The sequence below is a fragment of the Palaemon carinicauda genome, chromosome 43, assembly GCF_036898095.1.
Source record: "Palaemon carinicauda isolate YSFRI2023 chromosome 43, ASM3689809v2, whole genome shotgun sequence".
In the NCBI taxonomy this organism is placed as follows: Eukaryota; Metazoa; Arthropoda; class Malacostraca; order Decapoda; family Palaemonidae; genus Palaemon; species Palaemon carinicauda.
This window is the reverse complement of record NC_090767.1, coordinates 14810839-14823630: the sequence shown is the minus strand read 5'-3', so window position 1 is coordinate 14823630 and position 12792 is coordinate 14810839. Positions and strand designations below refer to the sequence as shown.

Below are 12792 nucleotides of genomic sequence, written 5' to 3'. Positions count from 1 at the left end.
ATCTTCCCATGAAGATGAAAACACCCAGTTTACGGTGCAGCAGAGAAATACGTCTATGCACGTTACACACAATCTTTCGTAATGACTATCATCCATTGCGCTCAGATCTTTCCATACTGTACAATCCCATTGTATGTAGGCCATAACCCGAAAGTAGTTCGAGGTAAGTACAGTTAGGAAAAATACAAATTACTTAAAATTTGTGATTTGTTCCAACACGGAGTACTTTCCTCGAACAACTTTCTTAGGAGACTTATACCTTAGGAGGTGGGAGTAGCCTTCTGGACCTAGAGACCGTTGATGTAGGAAACAAGGGAACCTAGATAGGAGGCTAGGTTCTGCTGAACCAAGAGAAAAACGAGAAAATAGGGAAAACTACGCAAAAAACTATCTTACTGTCTAAGTAACTTACCTCTGCAAAAAATCTTTGGAGACGTATTTTTTCACTGACAGTGTGTCCCATGGCAGGTGAAGGATTCAAGGGTCATGTAGGGGAAGGTGAAAGGGGGGAAAAAAGGTAAGGAAGGAACCTGTGTCTCTTGGACTTACCGCCCGCGGCTTCCCCGGGGCTACACCTTAAATCTTTTGGAGCGTGGAAATGACGGAACCGAGCGAGAACCCGTCCAAGGATTTCCTCGAACAATCCTTTAGGTAATGAGCCGTAAAGGTAGATTGTCTCGACCATGTACCTGCTCTCAGGATCTGGCCCACTGCCATGTTCCTTTCAAAGGCCAACGAAGTACTCAGGCCCCTAATGTCGTGGGGTCTAGGCTTTCCCGGAAGAGAGACCCCTGAGCTGCTGTAAGGTCTCATGATCACCTGTCGCAGGCAGAAGGAGATCGTATTCTTGGAGACCGGCTTCTTCACCAGTCCCGAGGAGACGAACAGACTCTTGGTCTTAGGGCGAAGTTTGGCCGTCCTCTCTAGGTACTTCCGTACTGCCCTGACAGGGCACAGTAGCAAGTCCCTCGGGTTGTCCGACCGCGGGATTGCTGGCAATGAGAACCCCTCAAACTTAGGGTCCCAAACCGCTGGATTCTGAGTCTTGGCTACGAAGGCGGGTAAGAACCTGAAGGTAGCTTCCTTCCAGCCCTTTGAGTGTGAGACCTCGTACGACAGACCATGAATCTCACTCACTCTTTTGGCCGATGACAGGGATAACAGAAAGACCGTCTTGAGGGTAAGCTCCTTGTCTAGATTGTCCTTGAGCGGCTCGAAGGGAGTTTCCGAGAGCATCTTCAGTACCCTAACCACATCCCACTGGGGAACTCTAGCGGCCTGGGGGAACACGACTGCTCGAAGCTCTTTATGAGCATAGAGATCTGTCTGGAGGAACCTAGGTCGATGCCTTTTAGGAGGAAGACTTGGCCCAACGCCGCCCGGATTCCCTTAATGGCTGGGATGGACGTGCCCACTTCGTCCATGAGATAGACCAGGATGTCCGCTATCTCATGAATGGAGGCCCCTAACGGCCTGATGATCTTCGAGGAGCACCACTTTGTAAAGGTATCCCACTTCGCCTGGTATACCGCGACTGACGAACGTCTTAGCTAACCTGACATCCTTGCTGCGGTCTTCGACGAATATCCTTCCTTCCTCAGGAGACGCTTGATAACCTCCACGCGTGAAGGCGGAGGGACCGAGGGTTTTCGTGGAACCTTTGGAAGTGAGGCTGCCGGAGAAGGTCTGGTCTGTACGGAAGAGGCCAAGGAGGAAGGCGTGCCAGTTCCTTTAGGTCTGCAAACCATTCTCTCTCCGGCCACCAGGGCGCTACCAAAGTCATCCACAGGTTGTCCGCCCGTCTCACCCTGTTGAGGACCTGTCTGAGCATCCCGAAAGGGGGGAAGGCGAAAACGTCGAGGTTGTCCCCAGGGTGCTGGAAGGTGTCCTCGAACACTGCTGTTGGATCTGACACAGGAGAACAGAACACGGGGCGCTTTGCATCTAGTCTCGTGGCGAAGAGGTCTATCACCGGAGAGCCCCACTTCAGGATGAGGGTCTTGGCCACTTCTGGGTGTAGAGACCACTCGGAACCTACCACTTAGCCCATTCTGCTGAGGCCGTCGGCTAGGATGTTCTTCTTTCCCGGAATGAATCTGGCTGTGACCTTGATCTGTTCCTCCTCTGCCCATTCCAGGAACTCCGTTGTGAGATTGCACAGCTCCCTCGACTTCAGTCCTCCCTGCTTTTTCACGTAGGCCACCACCGTGGCGTTGTCGCACATCAGAGCCATGGTGTTTCCTCAGAGTAGAAGGACGAACTCCCGGCATGCCCTTTGTATGGCCATCGGCTCCAGCACGTTTATGTGCAGGTTCGTCTCCTCAACTTCCAATTTTCCTTTTGCTGTTTCGTTGAGAAGATGGGCACCCCAACCCTCCTTGGATGCGTCTGTGAACAGGAGCATCTCCGGGGGGTTGGCTGCGAAAGGCATTCCATTGAGGGTGTTCATTCTGACAAGCCACACCCCAGGACTTCCTTCGTCTCCGGGGACACCGGGACTATCTTGTGCGGGAGTCCCCCAGGTTCCAGAGCTCCTTCAGGTTCCACTGCACGCTCCTGAGCTTGAGCCTCCCCTGGGGAACTAGCTTCTCCAACGACACGAGGTGGCCTATCAGTCTTTGTCAGTCCTTGGCTCTCCTGGGCTGGTCCGACAGGAAGGGCCGGAGTATCTGCTTTAGGTTGTCCAGTCTCTCCGCGGAGGGGAAGGCTCTCGCTAACCGGGAGTCTAGGACCATCCCTAGGTAGGTCATCCTGGTGGAGGGTATCAGCTGAGACTCTCCAGGTTGATGATGATACCCAAGACGTTGCAGAACCGCAGGAGCTTCGCGCCTTGCTCCTTCAGTGCTTCCTCTGAGACTGAAAGCAACAACCAGTCATCTAGGTACCGAATCAGGCGGATGCCCTGTTCGTGTGCCCAGGCTGAAACCGTTGCAAAAGACCCTCCTGAAGACCTGAGGAGCAGTCGACAGTCCGAAGGAGAGGGTTCTGAACTGCAACATCTGGGTACCCCATTTCACCCTTAGGTACTTCCTGCTGGAGGGATGGACAGGGATCTGGAAGTAGGCGTCCTTGAGGTCTATGGACATCATGAAGTCCTCCTCCCTCAAGGCCGCTAGGACCGACTTCGGGGTGTCCATCTTGAAGTCGGTCTTGCACACGAATTTGTTGAGGGCTGAGAGGTCTATGGCCGGTCTCCAGCCCCCTGTCTCTTTCTCCACCAGGAAGAGCCTGCTGTAGAACCCCGGACCTGGGTTCTTGACTGGTTCTACTGCCCCTTTCACCAGCATTGCCGAAACTTCCTCCTGCAACGCTGCTATTCTCAAGGGGTCCTTGGGTGCCAACCACTCTGCCTGTTGATCTGAGATCAGAGGAGGCGGGTCCGCTAGAAAGGGCAACCTGTATCCCTCCTTTAGTACTGCTACGGTCCACGGATCCGCCATGCTTGCCAAGATTGTTTTGAGGCATCCCCCCACCTGAGGCTTCGGCAGGAGTAGGGGGCCTCCCCTCCTACCTCCTTCGGGAGGCGCGGCCGGAGCGTCCCCTCCTGGACGGTCTGAAGGCTGTCTGCGGGGTTGAAGTGCCCCTACGGGAGGGTTGCGAAGACTGGAGCATGGGCACTGGGTTGGTTCGGCGAGGCGCGGGAAGGGTGAGAGATGTCCGAAGAGGGTCTCCTATGGGCAGGCCTTCTTGCTGGAGGGGGTCTGGGCTCTCCCGCATCCTTCAGTTTCCTGACCCTCTCCACTGCCTTCAGGGGGAACACTGACTCTCCTCACAGGGGTAAGTTCCTCAGGGCTCTCGCTTCCCTGTCTGGAAGCCTCCTGACTAGTTTACTAAGCACCGTATCCCTCTTTCGCAGGACCCAGTTGGCTGTCTGCAAGAGGGACTGGTACGACAGGAACTTGAGGGCCTTTCACCCCGAGCTAATTAGTTCCTTTAGCAAGGTCTGGTTCTCGGGAACTGAGAGGTCGTGCGAGGCCTGAAAACCCACTAGCGTGCAGGACCACCAGTCTAGCCAGGACGAAACGTAGACCAAGTCCAGGTCCATATCCTCCATCATGGAGGTCTCCGTCGGAGAGAAGCAAACTGGGGCGGAGGATGCCCTATCTTCAGAGGCCCCCTGGCTTAGGATGGCAATTGCTGGTTCCACCGTACAGGGACCTGCGCGGCGCCCCTCCAGGAGATAAAAACGCTTTTGAGTCTTGAGATCCTGGAGGAGTTTGGAGGCACTCTGACTCTTGGGGGCGTCCGCATGGCTGGCTACGACCTTGTTGATGTAATACATGCCCAGCTTAACATCTCTAGCCAGGGGAAGAGCCAGCGAGGGCCTCTGCTGTACAGGGGTGTCCACCAACCTGTTGAGGCCAGAGAGCCAGTCTTCGTTCGTTGCGGGCATTGGGTCGTCTAGCCTGTGATGGCGTCTGATGAGGGCTAGGACTTTTCTATAAGCGGAGGCCTCGTCCGTTGAGCCTTCTCCGCCATCCCCTAGGCCTTCCGCTGTCTGGTCCTCTGCCTGAGAAGGTACTCCTAAGACGGGGGCATCTTCCTGTCGTGGTACGACTTCGGTGGTTCTGGTCGGAGAACGGGCATCGCCGCTGAGACGGAGGTCTCCGTCCTGGACCTGTCTCTTCCTGCGGAGGTCCAAGTTGCTGCGGGCTTCTCCGTGGTCACTGGCTGTCTCTCAGGTTCCGGACGGGCTGCTGAAGTCTTGGAGGCCGGGACACGGCTGCCAGGCCGAAGGGGCGACTCTCTCCGCTGGGCGGATGGAGTCGGAACCTTCGCGGACTTATGCCTGTCGACCGAAGCCTGAAGCGAGGATTTTCGCCGATACTCAGATCTGCTGTAGGGGACGTACTTCACGGAAGGAGAACGAGCTCTCGGGAGCCAGCCAGAGGTACCCGGGACTGCTGAAGTTCCTAGGAGGTGGCTGCGTGGGATGGCAACTCGCACCCATTCCTCTCTAGAAGAGTGGCTTCTCCTGTGTTTCCTTCTGGGGGATCTGGAGCGCCTCCTGGCGTGGCGAGATCTGGAACGGGAATGGGACCTCCTCCTGCGGGACCTCTCTCGTCTCCTCTTCGGGTCCCTCGGACCTCCGTCCTCCGAGGAGAAAGAGTACGACTCGAAAGAGGAGACCGAAGATCTGTAGGAACGCGCTGAGCGGTCTGAGTCGTCCCGAGTCGCTGGTGGTTCTTCGTGCCGGTCCGTTAGTGAAGAAGGCTCAAGGAAGACGGGAGGGAGCGTTGCTGAAGGCGCTGGGGGAGAGCGAGGCAACTTCTTACTGGGAAACCACGTATCGAATTCCTCCTCCAGTCTCATGGGTGACCTGAAGGGCGTCCTCGGCGGAACCACGTGAGCGGGTCCGACGACGGTGAATCATCCTTCTCGGCGTCTCCCCCCGGCTGCTGACGTACCTGAAATGCAGGCCCAAGAAGCGGGGGAAAAGGCTGCAGCGGCCTTTCCCCACATAGGATCGTTGGAAGAGACGGGCCCTGCTGGCACCAGGACCGCGTCCCCCGAACACACTCCCGTCCCTCCCTCAGGCACCCCACTTGCCTGAACCGACATATCATCCCCACTAACAGGCATCACAGACTCTTGGGAAAGAGCAATGGGCCGCTTCCCCGCAACGGAATTACCTCGTCCCCTACTCTGGGTAAGGGAAGACGGCAGAGCAGCTCTATCCGAAGAGGCATCGGGCGAAGCAAGCGGCGAGGAGATGCTAGACTTCTTAGGCGACCTCTTAGAAGCCTTCTTCTTCTTGGTGCTGTAGCGCACCCACTGAACCTCGTTCCAGGACTCGCACTCCGGACACGTGGCTGTAGGGGAACATACGCTGCCCCTACACAACGAACACAAGGAGTGAGGGTCGACCTCAGGCTTAGACAGGAAAGCCCCACAAGATTTACCGGCCATAGGCCCGGGACAAAGGCGGGGATGCTCCATAATGAACTAGCAAGGCACCGCGAGACACAGGAACACAGAGGGAAAGGGTAGGAAAGGGTAAGGAATGAACACAAGGGGACCGCATGGGACACAAAGGGTCGCACTGGGTAAGGAGAGCGCGGCGAGATGTTATCACGACGAGACCAGAAAACTTACTGGCGATCGAGACCTGAACGAGCACGCTCTCTGACCCCGGGTCGCCTCATGGCGCGTATCACTGTGCCAGAGGTTCCCCCGCATAGAAAACGGAAATAGGGTAAACTACACAAAATTCTGGTCGGTTGGGAGGAGATCCCAGATACTCCTAAGAAAGTAGTTCGAGGTAAGTACTCCGTGTTGGAACAAAGGTGATTTTACCTGATATTTCTATTCTTTACCTAACATAGCTTTATATTATTGGCATGGTCAATATCTGAGCAGAGAAAATCCAACCACCAAATAGCTGTCTGATAAACTAATGCAACTACACTTGTCGCCCTGTTTAACGGATACGCTGGTTGGGGTCTAACCCGTTAGTAAAAGCAGGACGGGACTTACAGATTCCCTAGATAAGCTAACCTACACAATAACCTTCAAAATACCAAACCTAACAAAATCATTTACGAATCTTTAACAGCCCAGAAATCAATCCTTTACGTAAAGAATAAAATCCTTCTTACCCTAATTAGAGAGAGTTGTCTGGACATATAATCAAAGACTGAACGACACTAAAACCCAAGGTCGGATGACATGCCGTGCATCCGGCCGATTTCTCAACAGCATTATCGTCATTATCTTCTACGGTAACTAAGCTGTATGATCACCATCTGTCCCTTAGTCATCTGCATGAGCAGCTAAAAGGCTGTCCTTCATTGTCCCTCACAGTCCTCAACATCATCTTGGCGGGTCTCCTTCTACAACTTGATTTTAAAGTAATGTCCTTCACCTTTAGACAGACATTTCCCCCATTCTTCTCCAGCAACGCTTACATCTTCGCAGAGACCTGAAATGAGATGGAAGATCAGAACTACTAATATTGTTGAGGACTTATCTGAGGCAAATATCCAATTCTTATCAATGATTAGCATGCTGTGTGCAATAATGAAGCTTGTCTGAAAAACAAATTCTTTTACTCAATTTTGAGTTAATATAAACTGATCAATGTTTCCTTTTATGACCTCAGGCAAAAAATACTTAAATAATGAAAAAAAAATTGAGTAATTTGTATTTTTCCTGACTATACAAACTTGAGTCCTTCAGTAGGAGCAGGAACTTGGTTGTCAAGATTTCCAAAGAGGTGGTGGTAGTTACTAGCAAACAAAATCCCAGCTTCCTGCCTCCCCCCCACCTGTTCTGGCAACCCCCCCCCCCCCATTTAGCCTACTAAAGCCCTTTACATGTGGACTAGGGAATAAGTTCTTGGCTGACCCGGCAGAGTCCTGTTATAGGCAAAAAGGGGAAAAGAATGTAGACCTCAACAATGTCCAAAGGATGTTGAGAAACATCCTCTAACGCTGCCTCCGGTGTTACTGGCGCAAATGATACCGGGAATTTCTAGTTGAGGGCCGATGCAAAAAGTTCTACCATTGGTGAACCCCCAAAAGCCATTTAGTGTTTGTGTCTGAGAATATAAAAACCACTTAGATCTAGATTACTGCGTCCAAGCCCACCTGCCCAGATTGTCTGACAGGATGTTGTTCTTGTCAGAGCTGAAGCTGGCTTACAGGGACATTGCAGTGCTCTCTATCCAAAGCAGGATCTGTTCTATCAGAAAGCAAAGCTGACCAGAAATGGTATTTCCTTGTTTCAGGTACTATCCTACGGTGGTAGTGTCGTTTAACACCACAGACTGGTTCGACAGAAAAGGTTGAGAATACGCTTGGAAGGCAAGACAGGTCATTTGAACGCTAGTGTGTTGATGCGGCAATTCTAATCATCGGATTATTGACCTAACACTCTCGTGTTGGAGCCAGTAAGGCTCCACAACCTTAATGAATCAGCGAAGAGCATAATTCAGAAGGGGTCAACGGAAAGTCTGCACTCCAGCGGAGGTTGGTGTCAGAAAACCACCATTCAGGATCTGTCTTTGATCTCCTCTATCGGAATACTATACCAGGAGGGACCTTGTTTTGCAGCTTGAAGGCCTTGTGTTGTCACTGTATTGACAGCATCCTAAGTTGGCTGTTCGTAACTAGGTGCTAGGAGGAGACTAGGTGTCTCAAAACTCCTTGCCACCAATGGATTGACATGAGAATTGTCTTACAACAGGAAAGCTAGCTCTCGCAACATCATAAGGCAATCTAGCAACCAGGGATACTTTCCCTCGTACTGCCTAAATTCAAGCCTAAGTATGCCAAGATCTGTTTGGGGCTTAAGCAGAAACCAGGGAGAAGATCCTGGTGAACCCCTGTTGGGCTGTTGATGTCCCGTGCCACAGCACCCTGAACTGGTATTGTTCACTACCACCAAGTGAAGGTACTATACTCTCAAAAGGAGGACAGACCGGGATCTGGAGGTACACAAACCTGAGTACCCGCTTAGGTTTGTATTGTGTACAATTGATTTACCTTTCACCTACTTCTTTACTTTGGACTGTGTTTACTGGAAGAAATATGGCAAATTCGTAGATAATTTGTATTTTTCCTAACCATACAAACCTTAGCTATTTAAATCGGGTATTACTTTCGGCGTAGCTCAAATGACGAGCCATTAGAATTTTAACGAGGGTTTACTACCCCCTCGCTAGTTAACGAGGGGGGTAGGGGAGGGGTAGCTAGCTTGGAGGAAAAATAACTGGAGATGCCCTGACCCGGATTAAGGGAAGCCAGGTTTTTACCCTTCGAACTGTCAGTTCATGATCCTTCAAGTTAATCTCTGTCACTGTATTGGAATTTGTAGTTAGTTCTATTCAGACCTTTGTTTAGAGACGGTAACCCTTATTGTGCTTTCATTAGCGATGGCTCCTTCCTGTGCTGCTCTTGGTTGTACGAAAAAAATCAGTTGCCTGCCTTTAGGCAAAAATCAGTAACAACAGTTGTGAGATCATCATAAGCTGTGTTCAATGTCATCCATAGACGGCTATAAAGGTCAACGACTTTACTGTAGTTTATTATTCCAAGGAGTTTGTAACTGATTCACCAATAAGTTGAGCAACAAGTTTAACATTATTTATTTTTTTGTTGATAAAGCATCACAGGAAGGGACCATCGCTAATAAAATAGCACAAGAAAATAGTTATCGGCTATAAACAAAAGTCTGGGTAAAACAGACTAAGTACCAGTAGGCTGTCGGAGGATTAACTTGGGATCGAGATTTGACAGTTTGAAGGGGTGAATCTGGCCAAACCCTGCCCTCCCGGGTTCAGGAAAGAATTCTGAGTCAGGGCATCTCCAGTAGTATTAATCCTCCTAGGTAGCTAGCTATCCCTTCCCCCCCTCACATAACGGTGATTAGCTCACTTTGTATAGAGGTAGGACTTCCCGGGGGATAGGGCTGGCGGGGCAAGTTTGGTTAAATAGCTAAGGTTTGTATAGTTAGGAAAAATACAAATTATCTACAAATTTGTCATTTGTTCGTAACTGGAATACAAACCACGCTATTTAATAGGAGTGACTCACCCATTAGGAAGGGTGGACGTCCTAGCCAGTCTGGCTTTAGGCTTTGCCTGGGGGCTCGTTATTTGAGTGTGTAAGCACCCAAGAAATAAGGAGTCCCTGCACCTCGCTAGAACCTTGCTATGCAAGGACTGCAGCCTACACAAGCTGTGTGTGAAGGTATGAAGAAGTGTGACTCGTCCTAGGAAGTTGTTCTGAAGTTCTTTAGATGGAAACTTGTAGACTAGGACTTACCCAATACCACCTCGTCAGGGTATGGGGACGTAACAGTATTAATCTTAATACTAGGAACACAAGGGAGCATGGTTTTACCTACAGTGGTTTGAGGTCAGCTATGCAGAGAACCCAGGATGCTGCTTTCCCCAAGAGAGGGGATGATGATGAAAAGAATAAGGGCCAGTCAAACCTTTTCATTGATGCACACTAAAAACCGGGTAATAATGCCCTCAACCTTCTGCTACTTGTCCAATAAGGAGCTTGAGGTTTTAAACCAGCTGTTGTGCAGCCACCACAGGGCCGATAGAGAACGTATCGAGCCTCCTGTGGGTCACGTCTTGCAGGTAGTGGGCTGTGAACGTTGTTTGACGCTTCCACACCCCCGCTTGCAGGACCTGCTTCACAGAGAAATTTCTTTTGAAGGCCAGGGACGTAGCTATGCCCCTGACATCATGTGCTCTAGGGCGACGTGACGGAGGAGGATCTGGATTCAAGGCCAGATCAATGACCCTACGAATCCAAGCAGAGATGGTGTTCTTGGTGACCCTCCTCTTAGTCCTTCCTGTGCTGACGAATAGAGCTGGCACATGAGAATGGACTGCAGCTGTTCTTTTGAGGTAGAGCCTCAAACTCCTTACTGGGCATAGTAAGAGATGGTCTGGGTCATCTGTTACAGAGCGGAGACTAGAAATCGGAAGGAGTCAAATCGAGGAACCGCTACTCCAGGATTCTGAGTCTTAGTAATAAACTCAGGGACGAAGCTGAACATTACCTCCTCCCATCCCCTTGAATGGGCAATGTCATACGAGAGACCATGAAGTTCGCTGACTCGCTTGGCCGAAGCCAAAGCTAGCAGGAACACTGTCTTCCAGGTTAGGCGGCGATCTGATGCCTGGCGTAATGGTTCATAGGGAGGTCTCTAAAGAGACCTGAGAACTCGAACCACGTTCCAAGGGGGAGGTCTCACTTCCGACTGAGGGCAGGTAAGTTCATAACTACATATGAGTAGAGAAAGTTCTAGCAATGAAGAAATGTCCATTCCTTTCAGCCTGAAGGCTAGACTTAAGGCTGAGCGATAGCCTTTCACTGCCGAGACTGAAAGGCGCATTTCTTTAAGCAAATATACGAGGAACTCCGCTATTGTTGGAATAGTGGCATCAAGTGGAGAGATACCCCTTCCACGACACCAATCACAGAAGACTTTCCACTTTGCCTGGTAGACTGCTGAAGATGACTTTCGCAGGTGTCCAGACATCCTGACAGCAACTTGCTGCGAAAATCCTCTCTCAGAGAGGAGATGCTGGACAGTCTCCAGACGTGAAGTCGTAGCTAAGCTACGGCTTTGTGGAAGATGTTGGCATGTGGTTGCTTGAGAAGATTGTGTCGTGGAGGGAGCTCTCTTGGTAGCTCCGTTAGGAGTTGCAGAAGGTCCGGGAACCATTCCGCGTGATGCCATAGCGGAGCTATGAGGGTCATTGAAAGATTGACCGATGTTCTGGTCTTGTTGAGTACCCTCCTCATCAGACTGAACGGGGGAAAGGCGTAAACATCTATGTTGTCCCACCGTTGCTGGAAAGCATCTTGCCAGAGAGCTTTGGGGGCTGGGACTGGGGAGCAGTACAGCGGGAGCCTGAATTTCAGGGCCGTTGCGAACAGATCCACAGTCGGAGAACCCCACAAAGTCAGGACTTTGTTGGCTACTAGATGATCCAAAGACCACTCGGTACTCACTATCTGAGACGCTCTGCTCAGATTGTCAGCAAGCACATTCCTTTTGCCTGGAATGAAGCGTGCCGATAGTGGTATCGAGTGGATTTCGGCCCATCTCAGTATCTCTACTGCTAGATGTGATAGTTGCTGTGAAAAAGTACCTCCTTGTTTGTTGATGTAGGCCACTACTGTGGTGTTGTCGCTCATCACCACCAGAGTGACTTGCCAGGTACTAGTGGAACTGTTGAAGGGCCAGAAAGACAGCCTTCATCTCTAGGAGATTTATGAGGAGGTACTTCTCTGACTCTGACCAGAGGCCTGAGGTCGTGTGGTGCAGCACATGGGGCCTCACCCCTTCTTTTGATGTATCTGAGAAGAGCATCAAGTCCTGGGGGAGGGACAAGAAGCTCGACACCCTTTAGTAGATTCTCGTCTGCCACCCACCACTCGAAGTCCGTCCGTTCTTCTGGTCCCATGAGATCGCAATGTCCGGGGAAACGAAGGCCTCATTCCAGTTTGACTTTAGCCATTATTAGAGAGACTGTATCCTCTCAGGCAGGCGTTGAGAACTAGATGGGCCATGGATGATAGGTGCCCAAGGAGATATAACCACCTTTGGGGTGGGAGTTCTTGTATGAGGAAAGGTCTTGCAACCTTCCTCAGCTTCACTACCCTCTCGTGTGATGGGAAGGCTTTGTGAAGATTGGTGTCTATTATCATTCCTAAGTATACCAGTCGTTAAGAGGGAAGCAGAGATGACTTCTTGGGGTTAACCAAGATTCACAGATCTTGGCAAAGTCCCAGAAGTTTGTAACTGTGCTGAAGAAAGGGCGCCACCGATTCTGCTACACTCAGCCACACTTCCAGATAGCATAGGAGACGGATGCCGATTCTGTGAGCCCAAAATGACACTAGGGTGAACACTCTCGTGAAAACGTGAGGTGCTGTGGAAAGACCGAAGCACATTACCTTGAACTGGTATTTCTTGTTGTCTAGTGTGATTTTGAGATACTTCTTTGAAGACGGATGGATTGGGATCAGGAAGTATGCATCCTTTAGATCTAAGGTGCACATGAAGTCCTGCGGTCTTACCCCTTGTCTGACTTATAATGAATGAATTATTTTTGTGTGTGTGTGTGTGAGACTATGCAATCTAGAGGAAGGGCCTCTTTCTGATGTTAAAATGAGAATGTAGAGATAGGTAGTATTGTTTTACAATCCCTTTGATCCTAACTGAAGTGACCTGTCAAATTGCATTTGAATTCAGCCCAAATATTTACACTTATGTTGGTCTTTATTTATACTTGTATATGTAGATTAAATATTTAGTTTT

General features: G+C 50.5%; 1 protein-coding gene and 1 long non-coding RNA gene across 2 annotated transcripts in view; both read right to left on the bottom strand.

Moving 5' to 3' along the window:
• Positions 1 to 2270, bottom strand: part of LOC137633476 (pleckstrin homology domain-containing family A member 1-like) — a 53532-nt gene extending 51262 nt beyond the window's left edge. The window contains exon 1 of the mRNA XM_068365777.1: positions 2039 to 2270. Coding sequence (XP_068221878.1) covers positions 2039 to 2270 — 232 coding nt within the window. The remainder of the gene's footprint in view (positions 1 to 2038) is intronic.
• A 3575-nt stretch (positions 2271 to 5845) lies between these two features.
• Positions 5846 to 12792, bottom strand: part of LOC137633633 (uncharacterized) — a 30016-nt gene continuing 23069 nt past the window's right edge. Inside the window, exon 5 of the long non-coding RNA XR_011042321.1 lies at positions 5846 to 6922. This is a non-coding gene — a long non-coding RNA (uncharacterized lncRNA). The remainder of the gene's footprint in view (positions 6923 to 12792) is intronic.